General features: G+C 28.0%; 2 protein-coding genes across 5 annotated transcripts in view; both read right to left on the minus strand.

The window, feature by feature from the left end:
* Positions 1–22,428, minus strand: part of LOC126875500 (uncharacterized) — a 555,738-nt gene that overhangs the window by 300,128 nt on the left and 233,182 nt on the right. The window lies entirely within an intron of this gene.
* Positions 1,530–15,005, minus strand: LOC126875499 (uncharacterized). Its single transcript, XM_050638458.1, has 7 exons — positions 14,617–15,005; positions 12,258–12,492; positions 6,344–6,485; positions 5,498–5,809; positions 4,099–4,249; positions 3,268–3,542; positions 1,530–2,649 (listed from the first exon to the last, which is right to left on the minus strand). Exons 2-7 carry the CDS (start codon positions 12,464–12,466, stop codon positions 2,437–2,439), a joined length of 1,302 nt encoding a protein of 433 aa, XP_050494415.1. The 5' UTR covers positions 12,467–12,492; positions 14,617–15,005; the 3' UTR covers positions 1,530–2,436.

Consider the following 22,428-nt stretch of genomic DNA (forward strand, 5'->3'; position numbering starts at 1 on the left):
AAACAACTGTTTTTAAATATAAATTCCTAAATGAATATATTAAATTTGACTAATTTAAACCATAATACGGATTCTTGTAAACCAAAAACAATTGTATGGCGTACGTAAATGAATATACATAATGTTTTTAAAGTAGCAATGGTGAAAGAAGCTATAACCGAAGTTTTCGAGAAATTTTTTAAGAGAAGATAATTAGATTGGAATTTTCGAGTAGACAGAAGTAATGTTTTCTCTAATCGTTTGTCTCATAAATCAGATATAAACAATGTTTACACAAATTTCACACACGCACCGAAAATATTACTCAGGCTTAGAAAATAGTAAGTGTTTTATATTACTGTAAATATTCAGTATAGCAACTATTTTCTTGCAAACAAGGTACACAATACGCACGATACATACAACACACACCGTGCACACTATACACACTACACACCCAGATCAGTCGCGTTGGAACTAGCTAAAAAAGATTAAAAAGCCAACAAAGAATACAAAAATAAAGGAAATGAGAAAGTTCAGAGAACTAAACATGAAAAGGCTCAAAAAAGATATATAGTAGAATGACTTAAACCTATATCAAATCAACAATTAACTCCAATTTTATGTTTATACAATTCTAATGTTTCTCTTTGGCTGTCGAAATATTTCTGTCCTTCCTGAACTGTTTTGTCCCTTTATCAAATTACTAAAATCGCTAAAACATATTACGTAACAAGGTAATAGTGGAAAGTTCTCATTCAGAAAAAGAATTACAATGTTCTTTGTCAACGCTTTTGTTTTCTTTGTATAATTTTCTCGAAATTATCCAGAGAGTCACGATATCTGAGATCTATTCTTTCAGCAACAAGTATGGCTATTAAGAAAACGAACAGGTAACACAACAGATGTGTCTAAAAATGGTTAGAAGCATTTTGCAAGCGTAGTGTCATTTCAGCAACGAAAGCGAAACCTTAAAAGAGCTTTTCAACGCGATAAATATAACTCTTAATTTGGCTGTATATTAATTTGCATTATTACACATTACCTACATAAAACCTTTATTAATCCTGCGAACATAAATTTAAACAATTTTTTTGTAGTTTATTTTCGTTTCTTCATATTTTATTTCGTGTGTATGTATATGAATATTGTAATATGCAGTGATTAGTAATTGGTATGCAAATAGGTGTCGACCACATTTAGTATCATCTCAGGAATACTTGATGCGCATGCGATTTTTCGACGATTTTGGTGCGTGTATGAAATTTGTATAAACATTGTTCATATGTGCAATTATTTATTAATTATTTATGGAGGCAAACGATTAGACAAACAAAATTAATCCTCTTTATTCGAAAATTCCATAAGACGGTTTTCGATATGCTTTTATGGATTTTAATGAATAGACAGGTACAATGCTTAATTTGCGATTTTTTTTTACAAAACATGCTGCTTAGGCTGATCTACTTTCGTACGCGTAAGGAGATCTGCTCGTGCACGGGGATATTTCGGCTAATTTTTAATTGTTAATAACTAAAAAACAAAGCCGAAAACGCAATTGTTTTATTCTTGATTTTTATCTTATTACATATATTTTTACACTTGTAGCCGGACAGTTTATACAGAGAAGAGATAGAGACGCAGATAGATAAGAGATTTTCATTTTATTTCGTTCATTGTTCCCAAATTAATTTATTATTTATATTTTGTTTTTTGTACTCATTTCTTGTTTGAAGCTACGCAAAGAATTAATATGAATCTTGATACCACCAATCAAAGTTCCTTGAATTTCTCAATTCAAAGAATCAATAATGATTAAATCTAATATTGTTATAATATTAAACTTCAAAAACTTAATTTTAGATTTAAAAAAGTAGTAATATATTACTCTGAAATGATTAAAGTCAGATAACATAATTATATAATGAATAAGGAGATTTAAATCATAGTAGTAAATTAACCTGTTAGTCCACATACTAACATAAGTTTCTACTTTACAAAATTTCACAAAATTCCTCAATTTTTAATTGACACAAGTAACGGTATAATGCAATTGACGTGTGCACATATACGTACAAGCTTGGCAGTTTCGCTCAAATATATAAACGATACTGAAATATATCAAACAGCATTACAGAACAAATAGTCGCTGTTAAGCTTTGTTTGCTGCGTTCGATTTCGCAACTATGTCTGTTCATTCTCGTCTCGACACACGCTTTATTTCGTAAAGAAGTATGCGAAACGTTATCATCCTTCGACTTGTTTTATCTAGACTGTAGACATAGTGCACTGGTATTTCAGTGCTAAACAAACAAAGACGCTAAAGTGATCTTGAGCTTAATAGAACAGAAAACACAAGAAATATCATTGAACGCCAAGTAATAGCGAACTTTCAACGATTTCTATGCAAAACATTCGTTAATTAAAACAGCTCTGCTTGATTTCCGCGTTTAAGGCTTAACAAGGTTTACAATAACACACTACAAAATTTTCATCGTCAATTATGCGATATTGGTAGTTCTTGTAAGTGGTGAAATCCAATTCACGCATTTCATTCGAATGATCGTAAATTTTTCGGATTACTGGTGGGAAACTCGCAGTATTCGCAGCCGCAGCTATTTCGTCGTAATACGCCCATTGCCGTTCCTTTAGTTTCGTGATATGTCTTAGCTGTAAAAATATTAATTTATTTTATTTCTTCGTTGTGTTTTTGGATATTAAAACAATATTATGTTATAGTAAGTTGCGATATCGTTGTAATTATAGGTATTCTTCAAGTTAATCTTATTGTGAAAATAGTATAAAATGAAACAAAAATCTTACATCTTATTGCAGGACTATTTACTAATTTGAAAATTACTAATTATGGTTCCTAAAATTGACATGTGCCATTTAAGACAACATTTGATTACGACGTATTGTTTTCAATGGTTATGGATTAGTTATTGTTAATACAATAATACAAATTGTAAATGACAGATAATCAATGATTTAATATAATTTAATATAAGTATGACAGCGGTTTTCTTCATGATATCTGTGGAAAATGAAAATCTGTTACTTTGAATCTGTTGATGATTAAAAAATATCTCTTCGACCTCAAGTCGATATCTACTTTTTTCGATATCTTATGACTTAAGAAATTAAAAATACATGCGACGTACGAAACAAATGAAAAATAAAGATTAAAATATCACCTGACGGATATACTGCAGTGATTTTCAATCCTTATTACAAAAAAAAGTATAATGGTATTGTGTATATTAGGCAAATTAATAAAATGTATACCGGAATTCCAAGGGCGAGAAGAGCTTCCTTTTCCATCTGATATTCTTCGCGCATTTGTTCAGTAGAAGGTAACTTAATGCGATTTTCGAGAATGCTTAAAATATACTGAGCTTGCAGGTGAAACATAGGAAATGGAATTACTATTGCAGGCAGTCCCATTACGAATAAATTCGGATAATCCATGTGTATTAGGTGTTTGTAAATCGGCTCGACGTGGTTGTTGTCCGTACGCATCTCAACTTTAGTCGACATAAAGGGATACGTAAATTTATAGCCTGAAAACATAAGATTTCGTTGAAAGGGGTATCAATTAATGGTCAGTTGAGAAAGTCAGGGTCCTACCGAGGGACTAAACAAATATATAAGGTTGGAGTAGTTTATTTTATTAAATTTTATAAAATAATTAAATTAAATGAAATTATTAAGAGAAAGGTACCAACTCAAATGGGAGAGTGGGAATTAATATTAGAATATATTGATAAATCTGATGATTTATTTGATCTGATGATTTAAAAATAAAGTATGATATATAGATTGAAGTATTGTAAAACCCTCTTTAATTGAAATTTACTATTTTGAAACTGAAGGCAACTGAAGTTTTATCACTTTTTTCTGCTACATTTATTTCAAATATTTAATCATTATTTTGTAACAATCTGTACAATCTAATTTTACTTAGAAAATAGAAAGACACGAAGAATTTCAAATATTTGAATATATGTTAAAAAATGAAAATTCGACAGGGCCCTGACAAACTTCCACTTACTTATGTATAATTAATTTGGGATACCTCGATCACTTATATGTACGAAGGAGATCAAGTCATTTTACCGGTGCAATATATGAAGTTGTCTACTTCAGCCGTGGAACCATCGTGGAAGATGAATATGTTTCCTTGAATCGATTGAATTCCAGGCCTCTGTTCTACGTTTTTTGACATTCTCGAATCAACTGGTTCTGGTAGGTTGTGGCTTAAATATACCTGGATTGGTAAACATATAGGTAATTTCTCAACAATGTAGTTATAGAGAAAACGCATGCAGAAAAAGCTTATTTTAAGTAGACTTGAATTTTCAATCTTTCAAATATTGTCTTTTTGAAATAAGATAAAAGCTTACTGTAGTAACGTTTATATTTGGATATTATTGTATTTCACTTATATAAAAAAAAGGTTTCGCATATAATATGATATAGGAACTCTATCTAAATCACTTACACCGTGAAAATGATCTTTTCATTATTGGAATGAATTGAATATCATTTTGTTACACTGTATACTAAGTATAATATAATAATAATACACGTAATATATGTAATATATAATGAGCTAAATGTGAAACTATTTCTTACAATATTTTACTTAGATATATATATACAATTAATAAAAAATCATTTTTGATTAATTAATCTCAAAGCAATTAACATTGTATTTGAGAACAAACAAATTGCATATTACAACACGACTCTTCAATCAATTAGCAGATACTGATAATGAGGAATAATTTTTTGCGAACGACGATGCCTTCTATCATGGTCGTAAATAACTTATTCATGTATACAGAGAAATCTTAAAAAACACAGAATCGCATAAGTTTCAGCATTGATGCAATTGAGAGATTCATAACAAAAAACAACGCAGATCAAATTTTTCAATTTTTAAAATAATAACGCATTAATTAAAAAATGATTTATATCATGAGCAATGAAAATTCATCGAATTTACAAAAACAAGCTTTAGTTAGAGTAGAACTGTTTTTGTATTTCTGCTAGCAAGACATTGTATTTACGTGATTTACGATACGTGAAATGCATGAAAAATTTACGCGATTCAAACTAATAACACCAACAAGGATTTAGTCACGAGATTTATATCCACATGATTTAATTGGATACAGTCGAGACAATTATAATATAATCGCAGGTAACACCCACAACTGTTAATATATAATAGTAGAATATAATGAATATTAATTACAAAATTGTAAAGTATTATTATAAAATAATTAAATGTATATAACAAAAATAAAACTAGTTCTCTTTTGGAGAGAAGTGAATCATCAAGAATAGTTTTTAACACATGCATGGAAACTTTTCAATTTAGCTCTTGTATATTACTTCAGGCGTTTAAAGCTAGAAACAAAACTGGAATAAATAAACTATTGTATGTCAATTGGCAGAAAAGATATGTGCATAGCTACGGTAAAGTAACACTTAATGAAATTCCGCGTACCTTTTCGGCGTATTGCGAGACTTCTATGGCGATATCAATACCAGACCAAGAGGCACCGAGGATGCAAACTTTTTTCCTAGTGTACACTTCCGGTACCCTGTACTGATGGCTATGTATGGATTCGCCGGGGAAACTTTCAATACCTGGAATGTGTGGAATATGGCCTACGGTATAGTGACCATTACACAAGACCACGGCGTCGAACGTTTTAGTTGTTTCTATTTTGCTTTCCAAATCCTCGTACGTGACCATCCAGATTGTTTGACCGTTTCTCAAAGTTTCTGGTTCCACGTGCTTTACCAGCGTATTTAACTGAAATATAATTTATAATATAATTAATTTTTTGTGAAAGTACCAAATATATGAAACTTAAATTAAATATTTTTATGTTGGGAAAGTCTATAACGTTTCTGGTAATCGATATTTAAAGCTTCCATTATATTATTTACTACAAACTTGTTGAAATTACAAATTGTTGTTGAAAAACTCCTTTTGTATTGACACAGATACCAATTATATATTTTTATATGATAATTATATATAATTATATTATATATACATAGTTGAATTGGAATCTCTGCCAAATGATGAAATGCTAAATTTGGACACTGTACTAAACTGACTGGACTAAATTGAACAATGGAAACAATGGAAAAGGAATTTTTCAACAACAATTTATAACAAATAATTTGCTGTACAAATATTCATATTGCAAATTATTTATTTTATGGTACACTAATCTTATGAATTACTTAATACTTTAAAATATACTTTTTAGAATAAGATAACGTACATATATGTGAGATACTAAAATTTTGTCACTTAAGGATTGATCTGCCTCGTTACCTTTATATGCGGATATAAATTAAAATGTTTTACATAATCCGAAAGATATTCTCGAATTACGCTGTGATGAACAAATGATGGCCCTTCGTCATGTGTCATTGGAAAATCAGGTATTTGCATTATTTCCCGAGGAAGATTTGTTCTGTAACATATTACGATAGTTTATGAAAGAAATTATTTAACCCTAAAATAAATGAAACATTGTTACAAGTAATTAATTACCTAACATTAAAAATGTATAATTACTTAACAATTATTTTTAAATATATACTTTTATTTTTGATTATTACATTCTCGATACTGAGTCGATCGTAAAATGATTGTAAAATAATTGCAACAATTAATTCAGAAATTTCCTAATTTCTAATTTCTCTAGTTCTTAATCGATGAGACGTAATTTTCTTTTTTCTGTATCAATTAAAAATACGCAAAATTTACAAACATGTTACAAAAAGAAAAAAGGCGTTACAATGTCAAATGTCAAAGCTGATCGTCTGGGCTTATATAAAGAACCAGAAAAGAGATCTATTCAGGCAGGAATACCATTTACATAATTGCATTTTCTTCTAACTAGGTCGCTAAATGTAAGATCATTCATGCAGAAATCAATCAATAAAGGATGTGAACAAGCATTGAAGTTAATAAGCCGAAGTAGCAGAAGACTGTCAATGAGATCATTGATAACTTTGCATAAAAAAATAATATCAACAATCTTCCTGCAGTATCAGCATATTCATTTTGTGGAGTACTGACACGTAGTTGTGATAACGATTGTGGATTGAACAATCACAGTACACAAGTATCACAACTATCATACGTGTCAGTACCGCATTTTTCTGTATTTATAAATAATCATTGACGCCTGATGTAAATTTATCACAGCAGGAATTTATACTGTTTTTATAATAAGCTGAATGTATATATTTGCTTTAATGAGGAACTGGACCGTATGATACCAACATATTTTAAGCAAGATATGACCAAAAGATTATACAGAATTTTTAAAGCGTAAGGATTTCTGAAATCCCTAGAAAATCAGAAGATAAATCCAAATTCATTCATTTGCCTTGTCGATAATGTTAGTGATATGCTCGGTAAAACAGTCGCTCGTTATAGAGGAAGCCTAGGTGGCGCTCTTTATTTACCAGAAGATAGGTAAGAACAGTCAAGAATGTAAGAATAACAGAATTCTTCTCTTGTTTAAGAAACATTCTCGTCATTTGGTACTTGGGTATCTTTAGGTATAATTTGTTGCAAGCCTACCATCTTCATAACCTATTAAGATCTTCTTGCAATAAATTCTATATTCCATACAGATCGACGAAGAATGTTTCTAATTATAATAAAACAAAAATCATGGAAACTGTATACGTGTAATTACATGTGACCCAAATATGTACATACTATCGTATGTTATCAAATTTTATATGCGCAATACACATCTTGCTTAACCTTTAATAATCGTCAAAATGTACAAATATTAATCACTACGAATGTATATGTGAGTCATAACTTTAGTAAAAAGGAACTTTGCTATGGAAATTAAAATCTCTGCATTCTACAAGAGAATATCTCTAATATATAAACAATAATGGTACGTAGATCAAGTTGTACAAAAGAAATTATTGAAACTAGAGTAATCATAATTTTAAAAAATAATTTCATTTTAGGTAAAAATTAATTGTTTGAACTAAAAATAAAAATACAGAATACAGACATAAAAATAGTAAGATGTAATTGTTCATAAACAAATTTTTCTTTGACATATTTATTGTTCCAACACTGTGTCATCCGAGCTAGCATGTAATTTTATGATATGCATATGATATCAATACAAATATAATCGATACAATACGTAAATTACAAATCGCGAAATTTTGAAGGACGTTTTTGTGATAATTTATAAATAAAACATATACAGTTTTAATATATAAATATTATTTATATATAAATATTTAATTATTATTAATTATTCATATTATAAATATTTAATATATAAAATATTTCCTTTTCCTGTTCTTATTTCATCAGTAAAATAGTACAGTACATAATACGCTATGACATATGTTTTTAATTGGTATTAACACATTACATTAATTACAACATAAATGATAACAAAAATTCGATTGACAGTGATTGGCAGTGACTTGTTCTTTTTAATGCAGAGTTTGTTTTAAAGTGTTGTATAATATACAGAAATCAATTAATTAACCAAGTTATTTATTAGTTTAAATATTAAGTAAAATAAATACTTTATACGATTGAAATCGTAGAATAGCTGTAAAATATTCTTCTAACGAATTGTATGCATAATCGTGAAGTAATTGTTCTTGTAACTGTTCGTTAACTCTAAACGTGAAGATGACTTTTCGATTCATTAAGTCTGAATCATGGTGCGACTTTTTTTTATAGTTACGTTTAGATTAAGTATTGCTCTAAACGGAATGAACTGAAAGGAACGACTAGTCGCGATAATAGCAAAATCAATGAAGTAATATAACCATCAGTAGAAAACTACTTTATTGGGTTATGAACTTCCTCGATTGTAATTCTAACCTCCAATGTTATCTTCAGAAATGTATCCTCGAGGTTTCCTATGTATTTCACAACATTCATGTTTTGTTTCTTATACACATACCTATTATTATACTACTTTTCTAAAATTTACTATTTATTGCATTAACATAGACACTAATTTACTTAATTTCATTTTCAATCATTTCCAGTTTGTCATTTTCTAGATGCCAAGGGTTCTTAATTTTTTCATAAATACAGGCCACCAAAATCAAAATTGTAATATTTCAGTACCAAGCGGAAAAACATATTTTATATGTAAGAACTTCAAACTATGCACTTAATATTTTACTGCTTTATTACTATCACGTGTTTTTATTTCATTTCTAACAATTTCCGGAACAGCTTACCAAAGCGATTGTCTCATTACTATGTCAAGAAGTGTATCGCGTGTCAGCAAAGTTTATCGCAACCAGCTAGATTGTCTAGAACCATTTTACTGTATAAATGGCGTAAAAACAAATACGATCGATGATCCTGTGTTTTCATCGCTGATCGAATAACCCAAATTGTGAACGGTATTTGGTTTGCATTCGAATTTAATTCCGAAATTATTGTATTTTGCCATCTGAACTATTCCACCATGACAGATTATTCCATTCAAATGGAATTTTATCAGTCTGGTATCGTATAATATAGTAGCATAATATAGTATATTGTCGCGTAGTATAGTACAAATAAAAAGATCAGTATAAATAATATCATTTTGGAAATCGTTTCGTGTAAAAGCAATTATTCCAATTTCTATCAGTAAATTCTAAGTATTTCTTATTCTTATCTTAGATAAGATATTTTTCAATACTAATTATGCAGGCAATGTATAATAATTTTTGTGATTTGCAATGTATTGTAATGAGCGTAAAAACAATAAATATTTGCTACTATTAGATTAAAAAATATAACGATTATTCGATAATTTGTTTTATTATAACTGCACTAGTCACTTCTTTATTTTTGTTTCTCTCGTTTCTTTTGTATTTTATGCATTATTAATTACATCTTGTTTTATCTTGATGTATTATGTTTAACAAACTTTTTTTAACATTTTAATATTTTAAAAGATTTTAAGGCTTTGTTATTAAATTGTCTTACGTAATTATATGCTCAAGCTTATATGTACTTTACAACAACAGTATTCATTTCAGCAATAAAAGATTATAATTCCTAATTTTTACTCATTTTGATTGTTTATATTTTTCTAAGACAATGACGTACGTTAAGTATTTCATATGTTATTACTACTTAATTATTTAAAATATCAAAACAGATAAAGTACAGTTGTTTAAACTGACTTTATTACAGATTTAAGATATTATATAACCACATATTTCATTACAACGATATTGTAATAATTAGTTGAAATATTTCTGTTATTGCACATATCAACTATATAAAATTAATTGAAACAATAAAAAAAAATTGAAATTCAAATACTATAAAATATAATAATAATATAATATAATAATAAAATAATATAATAAAAAATACTATAAAAATAGTATCTTTTTATTTTTCAATCTGAGTGTAGTTTAATTTTCTAATCTATGCACAATTCTTATACATACTTAAAGGTTATCGCCCATAGACAACTTTATTTTCTTTTCATTTATTTTTCACTTCGTAAACACCATTTTCTGCACTTTTCTTTTTTATTTAGTTGTTACTTTACTTTTTACGTTTTACTTTATATTCTACCTTTTATTTACTTTTTGTTTCGCAGACATTCTACCTTCTTTCATCTTTTATTTATTTTTCCTGCCGAAATTATTTCAGTTTTTGCCCAAAATATAAAAAAGCTTCTCCAAAATATACGAAAACATCTTCGGCATAATTTTACAGTACAGCGAAATTGTACGTAATCTTATTCAGGAAAACGGTACCGTTAAAAGATTTCATTTGGTAAGTTGTTTGCCAAACGATGTAAACGGAAACATCTTTGTGTTCTACCAAAGAAATTTTCATATTATCCATTAAGCTATGAGTTTTAACGCGAATATAGTTTAATTATTGCAAGTTCAATGGCATTAAACCTATCCAATGTTAAAATGTAACAATACCTTCAAGTTATGGTAATGTCTGCGAAGAATAAAAATTTTCTTTTTTATTTTTCCAGCGAGACAACGATCTACAGTGAGATCCGTTATAGCGAGACATGATAAAGTGCACCCCTACCGAGCGAAAATTCAAAGTCGATTTTCTCGAAAAGAAAGCCTCAAACGAAAAATTTGTATTCTATATTTTCGACTTCTTTTTTCGCGTAGAATCGCCCCCTTTCCGCTTGTACCACCAGTTACCAACCACCCTGTATTTCTTTGACCAATATCAGAACGTATTAATTACGGCTATATAGTATTTATATTTATTGCAGTACTAATATCAAGGATGATAATATCTACATAATAACATGTAAATCATTAACTATCTAATAAATGTAATCTTGTAAACGCCATCTTTCGATGTAGACATATCACTGCTTCGTTCTTCATAGTAACAGAACTCAGAAAACGTGAATTTCAGTGGAGAGGCGATTCAAAATTTATAAAGAAATCTTCGTGAGACATTTTAACAATATTATAAGTTCGACTTGACACAGAATACGCTATTATTCTCGAAAGCAGTACTATCTTCCACTTATGGTATCATAAAATAATTGAAGATGAGTCAATGTTGCTGTAAAACTAAGCCCAGACTGATAGCGGCATAAATAACGATCTTACCTTCTGAAGCAAATCTGATGGAATTATAAATATTTACATGATGAGAGTGCAAACATAATGTAGACATTCAATAAAAGTAAATTTGAAATTTTTTGAGTTGTGCCACTATCATATGTTACTGTATGTGCGGGGTATGTAAATTCGACATAACCTGGGCAATGTCAGCATTACACACTACACACTGCTGCCTGGCAAAGTCCAAAGAAATTGTTGAATAGTGAACATAAACTACCCACATTGCCCACCACTCAGTCGACTGTCAGCAATTATTATTTCTTTTATAAATGTATATTATAACTTTATATATGTAATATAATATGATAATAACTTTCAATACATATGTATATTATGAATTTATATATAGATTACAAATTGATATTAAAACGTAAAAATTTTAATTTTTATTTAAAAACATATTATAAATTTAAGTAGTTACCTGGAAAATTTAATTTTGAAATTAACATAAATTGAAAGATTATAATTATGTCAAGACATTGAATGGCAAACTATTTACTTGGTAGATTTGGTCTGTCAAGGGTGCATCAATGAAGTAATTGACATTAAATTACCACAAGTAAAGCGAGAAATGGCGACTAGAATGTCAAATGAAATGTTGCACTAACCTTAGATTCTTATACATACTACTATGAACCGGTAGTCCATGCTTATCGACATCGGTTTCATCAGTGTAAATCCATGTACCACCAACTTGATCGGTTTGCTCGAATAACGTAAGACTGTAAGTGTCCAATTTGGCGGCTGTATGACGAGCTACCACCAGTCCAGCTACTCCACCACCAATTATAGCGATTCTGGTTTTGCTACTCGGCATGTTTTCAACAGGAAATTCCTTGAAATCTATCGAAATGAAATACAAGGAAACGCTGGATAACTTTCAGTTTTAGTCTGTAATGAGTATTGTACAAATACAGGCCATGATATTCAAAATAGCTATTTTATAACTTTTTATTAAAAGTTCCCAGATTTACAACGATGCATCTTTCGATATTTGAATGGATTTATAGAATTTATAGAAAAGTTTATTTTTTTCTTTGCATTATATAATATATGCATAGCTCTTATTTTGATTTCGTTGGTATATTAGGTTAGGTTGGTATATTACCACTTAATGACAAAATCCGCAATCACTTAGTTGCCAACTCAATAGATTGATACTTTAGCCGTCGGTAGCTTTAGTAGCAATGGACACTATTGTGTTAACGTAACGTTTCATTTAGTATCTTTTTTCAGTAACTTTACATTATTAAATACTGTGTCTTAATATTTATCATGGTAAAGACTTCCAAAAATGTATACAATATCTTTTTTCAAATCGTAGAAATCTCTTCTGATTTTCGTAATAAAACGAAAAAATAAATAAAAAGATATTTTCTATAAAATATCTATTATTCTAGTACATTTTTGTAAAACAATATGTAAGTTACTTTATTTACACTTCTCAATAACATTACAACGCAATTGTACACATTGTTTCATGGCCTTATCATTAAAAGGTAATTAAAATATAGAATTAATTATATTAATTTATTATGGAAAAGGAAGAAAAAAGGAATAGAAAGGGCAAAATTAATCTGTTTGTGTTTACAAATCACTTGTTGTAATAATTAAAAACATTACTAATTTTAAGTTATTAAAAATGTATTATTATGTTTAAGAAAGCAAATTCTTAACGAGCAAAGAACACTTCTATTAATCTTTTTTATTAAATTTTTATTAATATTTTTATTAAATAGTTTTAGAAACATATTATAGATATTTTTTATATTAAAAAATATCATAAATAAGGAGGGAACACAGGAATTTGATAAAAAATTATACAGCTTTAATATGTATTTTTAAATTACTTTATATAATATTTTATATACAGGATGGTTGGTAACTGGTGGTACAAGCGGAAAGGGGCTGATTCTACGCGAAAAAAGAAATCGAAAATATAGAATAAAAATTTTTCGTTCGAGGCTTTGCTCTTTATCGCGTCTCGTTATAACGGATGTAGATCGTTGTCTCGATGGAAAAATTAAAAAAAAAATTTTCATTCTATATTTTCGACTTCTTTTTTCGCGTAGAATCACCCCCTTTCCACTTGTACCGCCAGTTACCAATGACCCTGTATATTCTTTTTTCTTTATTACAAATTTAAATTTTATCGAAAACGTTATTACATTACCAATTATATATATATATATATGTTTCATATTGGTTAAGTTTTTGTAGATATTGCAAAAATTTCTGATTCGTTTGACGAATTGTATATAGTTTTGTATAGCTTAAAGTTTACCTAAGGTGTATATTCTTTTCGTTCTCTGTATGGATTTTAGCTGTGAAGATAAGTACGATGTATAATTCTTTGATACGAAGTTGTGCATAAAAAGAGGTTAAGATGTAAGCAGGAAGTTTTATAACTTCATAAAGAATCTAGTAAACTATTACGACTACTACTACTAATATGTTACATATGTACAAAGTACAGTGTGTTCAATTACTGTGACTGTTTACCATGATTTTTTAACAATTTAAAAATTTTGACATTCCTAGAAAACTTAGAAAACTGACAGCATTGCACCAGTCTTATATACGTATTTCAACATAAAACTTTTACGACATTAAAATGAAATTATTTCTTCAATCATTACGTACGAATACAAAAACAGTAATTATCAACCCAACAACTGTTTGAGATTTAGGTAACTAATAATAGTTTTCCCCTCTATTATGTATTACATCGAATATAGTGAATTATGATAGTTTGATCATGAATCTCATAAATTTATAAAAATCTGATGATAAAAAGCATTGATCCCAGTTCTAAAAAAAGTTTAAAGAAATGAATAATTATCTGCTAAATACATCAATGATGCAACCGCTATATAAAATTGACACGAACTTTAACATAACTCTTGGACATAAAATTGTAAAAGGAAGGATGTTGAAAAATATGAATTAAATAAAGTGAATACGTACATTGCGTAGAATCGTGTGTGCACGTTGATCGATTTCTTGTAGTCCAACAGGTATCGTTCGATTGGCAAGGCAGAAACTCCGCTTGCAACCAAAGTAAACAAACTAACTATAACTTGTCGAATATTAAACTAAGTACATTATCTTAATACTTGTCGTGACTTTCTCTTTTCGTTCAAGAAAAACTCTTGATAAGGAGGAAATAATAGATCTGTGCAGCTTTGACGTCGTGATTATGCGTGCAATGCTAAATCTGTCGAAGGAAACAGAGACGGAAAAAAAGGAATAAATATGGAGACGTCACTGAATACGATGTACCAGAAGAAAACTAATGACGAAGCGACTCGCTCAGGAGCAGAATTAAGACTGTCCACCCGAAAGCAAGCCGCTAGATGCAACGGCGTCGATGCTCTATGGCCAGCTTCCCCTCCGATCATCGATGGCTTACGTAAATGCGGGAAACATTTCTTTCTAGAAATATACTTGTAACTTGTCGCGCGGCACAGCTCAACTAACAAAAAGATAAATAAACAAAAAAGATATGATTATAAAATTAATCTCTAAAATTATACAAAACTTGACAAGATTACAGGTATTACAAGATTCTTTTAATTTCCATAGCAAAAAAAAGGATAAAAGTGTTGAAAAAAAGATACAAACATTTATGTTTGAATTTTCATGTAAAAAGTAAGTCGAATAAAATTTAAGAAAAAAGTAGTGCTTTGTCTTAAAATTGAAACATTATTGAACAAAATGTTTTCGCATAAAATATATTAAATAAAGAATATGACTTTGTAAGGAATATAAAGAAAAATAAGCGAAATGGTATATATATATTTGTTTCAGTAATGTAATTATAGAATTTTTGGATGAATTATTTAAATAATTATTTTTTAAAACAGCAAAACATAAATTGAAGTTCAATCAATATAAGTATTAGATAATTAACTGTAATACATCATATTACATATATAGTTATCAAGAGTTATGTTTTTCTCCTTAAATATGGTATAAAATTATTTTCTTTTAAATTTACAAATCAAATCTAATCTACGTGTATTACATAGATTATTAAGGAAATAATTCATTAGAATATCAACCGAGTGAAGTATAATGCTTTCCACTATAATGTCTTGGTGAATAGTCGCATAAATAACAGAAGTTCTACATCTTGTCAAATGGAATGGGAACTTCATTAAGAAGCTAATAAGAATATAATGTCAGTCGATATGATAACCTGAATTATCATTTAATATTCTTATCTATTTTGAATCGGTTTTAAATGTACATGATCTAAAACTTTTACGATGTGACCTAAAAAATAAATATCTATTCAAATACGTAAAACAAACATATTTTTCCACATAGATACGTATGAAAGATATTTAACAAAAATAATAATTTTCAAAATAATTTTTAATCATTTTTTATAATAAATATTTTCAACACATCCCTTAAGTAGTAAATGAGAGATATAAAAGATAAGTTTCAGAGATATAGCGAAAACACTACAATTCCTCCTTGATATTATTGTATGTTATATGTTATATAATATTATATATTAGGAAGCAATCTTGAAAGTCAACTAATATTCATTTCTATCTATAATTTTAATTAAACTGGAGCGTAAAAACTACCACGATGTGACAAGGATAGTAAATTATGCCAAAGTACGCATGATATGTAAACAATATGAGCAGGCTATTAAATTATCAAAAAAATATTACAAAGTGATAAATTTGTGTTACCTCGTATTTTCACGGATAATATTTTCTTGGAAACTGTTTCTAATAGATTACTGATTTTGATTTGTGAAAAATTTGAAGATATCTGCATAGAATGCACATAATATGTAAAAATATATAAAACATATCCAAAGTATTCATTATAATGCCAGGGAAATAAATCTTTATTTAAATTCCATTTCTTTAGTCATATTTACAAATATATGAACTTGCATAAACGCCCATAATCTAATTATTAAATATTGTTATACCCTAAAAGTAACAGAAACAAAATTTAAAAACTAAAAATTTTTACATATATTACATATATATTAATATATTGTTTATTATATAAATATTGTAATTAATTATAATTTTGCCATTTATAATTTACAACTTATTTGCAAATTTATTATTATTTACAATTTATTATGCAATGTATTATAATTAATAAATATTATAATATAAATATTATTATATAACAAATATTATGTTATATGTATAATATAAATATAATGTAATAAAATATTAATATAATATTATATAATAATAACAATATTAATATTGTATAATATTATATGACGTTATATTATATTTATATTACATTTATTCTTATATATTTTTAAAAATATTTTTTTGATAATATTTTTTTCATAAAATATTATGTAAACTTTGGTACAGCCTATGTCAATTTTTGGACCCATTCACTTGTCTTTGTTTTATTTAGATTTTGGTTCATTGCCAGTGTGGGGGTCGTGGGCAACTGCATCAAATAAAATCACGACGAGTATAAAATCAGTGTCAGGTTGATACGAGTTATGTGCATACCACTATATGTCACATATATACATACATCCCATGATACGTATATTCAATCCGCACATTTCTTCACTAGAAACATAACATGCATGCAAGCATGATGATTCAAAAGCCAACAAAAAAAGGCAACTTCATCAAGTTACTGATAAAATGGTAAATTTGTTAAATCCATTTCCGATGAAATCATATGGGGTATGCCGAGTTTGTCTGCATTAAAAATAACGCTGTCAAGGTTGAAGTGTAAATGACGAGCATTCAATACTACATAAGCATATCAATATGGCTAGTGTTAAGTAATTGCATTAGATAGTCTACTTAATTGATTGATACTGTGGAGTATGTATTAGATATTTTAATAAATTATATAGTACAGTGCAATTTAGTTAAGATAAAATAGTAATGAATATTAATGAATACAATAGGAGATTGTAATAAATGTGAAGCATGATTGTAACCCATATAACTTGTATTTCTATCAATATTTACTAACATTGGGATGACTAATCTGTAATGTACATATATAGGCATATATATTTATATTCTAATAAAATAATTCAATCAAAATATTAAAATGAAATAAAGCTTAAATGCTTAAATGCCTAAATTTTCTAATTGAATAAATGGATGTTTATAATTCAAGTGATATGATGAAAATAAACAGGTACATATAATTTTATTTCTGTTTCAATGAAAACATCAATTAAGTAAAAAATGCGAGCATGGTTTTAGTAATTGCAAAAATAGAAACCTTAAAACCCCGTCGTTTTGACGTGTTAAATAAATTAAAGTAATAACATTCTAAAAAATTATTTGTGTTCTTCCAAAATGTAGTAGATATCTTTATTCGTTATAACAAAAAAATATCTGCCCTAATTAATCATTCAGTAATTCATATGTGAAGTGTAGTAAACGGTATGATGCAAGAATATCGTTAAATCATAAACTTGTTATGTTTGCTGGAAACATGAATAATATCATAGCAGTAAAAATATGATTCGCTGATTAAAAAATTTGCCAAATTTATATTAAAATGAAGATTATGTTATTTATTAATAAGTAATAACTTAACTATTAAGATCGTTTAAAGATTTCTATAAATTATGTATAATTTTAGAAAAAACAGTTTACTTTCACAAAATATGAAAGAAAGTAAAGAAAGTGAAAACATTATTATTAAACATAATATATTTCTGTACATTGGCATCAAAATGCATTAGATTTGTACGTAATTATCAAGTCTATATAAAGGAGAACAAAGTTTATTTATTCTATGTTAGTATACGCATATATTGTAGTAACTTTTCTATCTTATTTTTAATTCTGTTTGATAAATGTATCTCATTCATGATATCAGAGTCATAAGCAAGAATTAAACCCAAATTATGACGTTTGCAATGATTAGAGTTCACACACAGAAGGTTAATGACTTCGTATAAACATGCAAACTTATTTAGTTTACCATCTATGTATTGCAAGTAAAATTGATGCTTACTAACATCGTGAGGCAATGAAGAATGAGACATCACACCTTAAGTATGACTACATAACCAATTACTACATAACCTATAACATACAACCAATATAAATTATGTAAAAAGTAAAAATTGAAAAATTCACTTTTTAATTTAATATATTAAATATTGCACTATATTTTAATACTTCTAATAATTTTTGTGAAATTAAAAAGTATTATTATGCCAAAACAATATCCTTCAAAATTAGTCTCATGTCACAATTATTTCAGACACAAATTCTCTTTTTCTCTTGATTCTTCTGTCAAAATAAAATTATTGCAAATATATAAAATATCAAGATTATTATACAAAACAGCATATAGGTGTATAATATAACTGTAAAACACTACAGTATATATAACTTGTAGAAATTTATAGATACAGAATTATGTATCAAGAATTATTTCTAATATAGCATAATATAAAATTATATCTTATGACAAATTGGAAGACAGTTTTATCAAAGTTTTAGTATCATATTTGTACATTAATTTAATGGAACGTCTGCGACTATTTAGTAATTGTATTTGATAATTAATAAATAAAATAATAAAAATAAATTGTATTTGGTAACTCGATAATTTCGTTATGCAGTTGATTTAGTTTATGCCTTATAGAAGGCAACTGGGGCTTTGATATTTATTACCGTACACAATTGTTAAATCGAATAAGGAGATGCAACATTCAATTTAATTTCTGTGCCGAGTAAAAGATATTTTGTTTATATTATGTTGCTGCTGAGCGACAGACATTTCTGATGAAATCACAGAAAGTTGTGTAGTCAGTGAGACTAGTTTGCAATATAAAAATGTACATTGTACATAAATATATGTCATTCGAATGCAGGGCCGGTACTGCGTATAACGAACATTCTATGTACCTCTTCATGAATTTTGCGATATGCATCAAAAAGTTGGGAAAACAATAGCGATCAAAGAAATTATTTAGTTAAGATATTAAAATCATTAAAAGCAAAATCTAAACTATATACATATAAACAAATAAACTATATACATGCTTATAATTAAATATATATATGCACTATAATTAGGTTATGGTTATATATAGAACTGAGTAGTTTTATAAGACAAAAAATAAAAAAACAGAAGGCTTGCGATTTATAAAATATAAACATATGAAATCTGTGTGTGTGTAATTAATATGATAGAATGTCACTTTTCTTAGAAATTATATATCAATATCTTCACTTTTAACATTATGTTTATATTAGCTATTTATTTAAAAAAAGTTTCCTTGATAATATATCTTTATTACTTTTTTCTGATAAATAGAACTTCAATTACTATCGAGATGTATGTTGTATTTAATATTTATATTTAAGTCATTATTTTTTTCTCATAGTTTCATATTTAATATTTTTAACATACCTGTAAACAAAAGCTATAATTTTTTTAATTGTATTTCATTTTCATATATTGTCATATACAATATGTATAATTATAAAATACAATAAAATAAAAATAAAAATAAAAAATAAAACGAAATGAGTAGAACAAAAAATAAAATAATGAATATGTATCGCGTAGAATTATGAAATATTTAAATGTAAAAGTATTAATTAATTAATTAAATTTGAACAAAGTAATTAATCATTATATATTTTTAATGATATATTATACAATGCCATATTACATAATGTGTCATTGAACTGATGCTACTTTCAACTTAAGAGAAAGAGAGAGGGAAGATGGAGACAGCGCATATGTAAATAGATATTTTATATCTTTTAATCAGATATTATTCCTAAAAATATATTAATCTATTTACAATATCTTTATTAATATACAAAGTTTCTTAACATTTTAGTATTTGATACCCTTTCCTTTATCAAAACATCAGGTGGCGATGTTGCTGATGATTAATGATTAGGAATCAATTATCTGGTCTCCAAAATTAATTCATTTGGTCTTCAAACGTCGCATCACTGAATTCTTTGCCGGAAAACTTTGAATGAAAAATATCAGATTTATTACATAATAGAAATCAAAATAAGTATATAAAATATCTTTCATAATAAAATGAAAGAAAGTCAATCCTATTCGTAACTTACAAAAATAAAAATAAGCAACACTTTGAAGTGGTATTAAAATGAATATTATTAGTAAAGTATTATTATTGTGTATCGTACTTGCATAGTATTATTAAAATAAATTATATTATTAAAGCAAATGAGTCACCAATCCGTCTATGTGCTCTATCGAAATATAGCAATTTGATGCTATTTCATATTTTTATTATAATCCTTTTGATGAAGCATATTTATGATCCTATATTGATATAGTATATTTCATTATAACCATCAACATAAATATGAAATATTTCCTGTTACATATGAAACATAAATACTTTCCATTATAGAAAAACCTAGTGACGATAATGAATCGTGAATTTACAGTATTAACAAATTAATAGAAACATATAAAGAAATTATTTTTAAGGCATACATAATACAACGTGGCCTGCTGCAGTTGAAAAACTGTTTCGTTAAATTAATTTTTTATCCACAAAGTAACGAACCTGTGTAATGAAAACTTTGAATGATGCAATTTATAACCTATGCGAATGATTAAGTATTGATTAATACTTAAAGTAAAGATTTTTTTGTGCTTTGACATTGTCTCTATGCTCAGTTTATTTTCATTGTCAAAAAATACATTAATACTTTAATATCTAAATTCAAAGTTTAAATATTTTATTTTACGCTTCAGATTCTTACGAGCCTGAGCTTTGATCAGCGTGAAAGGCAAATACATTAAGTAAGGTTACGCTACGTCCTAACTGCATATCGCATCTTAAAGCCGACAAGCCAACCGACCTACCAACACAATACTAAACAAACACAGCATTTTCAATGGTCGCGTGCCAGCAGTGTTAGCAGGTATACGATATACGGTCAAACCTGACGCCGCGTCAGGGAGCCACTAGGATTATTGTTCGCGAGGACAAAGCTGATGAGTAATTAGGAAGCCTTTAGAATGGAATCATTTGCGGACACAAAGCGAAGCGGAGAGCACAAGCGATCTCGATATAAAATCGAAAAGCTGCCAGATTGGAAAATAGGACAAACAAACCCGACACGAAGCCGGAGAACTGTTAGGAGTTCGGAAAAAGTGCAGACGAATCTAATGAGAAATCAGGAAGCTGCAAGATGCAAACGAACCTGATGCAAAATCATCTGATAAAAATCGACGCAATTCGAACGCCAAAGTCGTATCGTGTGGATACATTCAACTATGTTATATAGGATTGCGGCTTGAATGTTAGAGTTTAAATAATTATACTCGAATTGATGCAGAAACATAGATATGTGTATTGTAATCAAATGATAGTTACAAATGTGTGTAAGTTGCGAATAAATGAGTGTGATTATGTGTTACCTTCCTTTTTTCGGCACATGGTTTCGACGCATTGGGACTTTTCTGCGACTAAGGGCAGAATTTAGGTTATCTTGCGGATTCTGCAGGGTCAACATTAATAGAAAGAAAGCTTTAGTCCGATCTCACTATACTAGCTCTTAATGAACGCGATGCGAAGCAACCCGGTGACACTTTTCATAACGTTCTATCCGAGGAGCGTAATTTTTCGAAAGGTGGAATTACCAAAATTCAGGTGGGAGTGGATCAAAGAGTTTATTTGACGTATATGGAAAATATAATCCTTTAAAATTTCCAAGGACAATAGCTTCCAGATGTTCATCAGAATTATTCAAAACTGTTATTCTAGCGTAACCGCAATTG

The sequence above is a fragment of the Bombus huntii genome, chromosome 18 (genome assembly GCF_024542735.1).
Source record: "Bombus huntii isolate Logan2020A chromosome 18, iyBomHunt1.1, whole genome shotgun sequence".
Lineage (NCBI taxonomy): Eukaryota > Metazoa > Arthropoda > Insecta > Hymenoptera > Apidae > Bombus > Bombus huntii.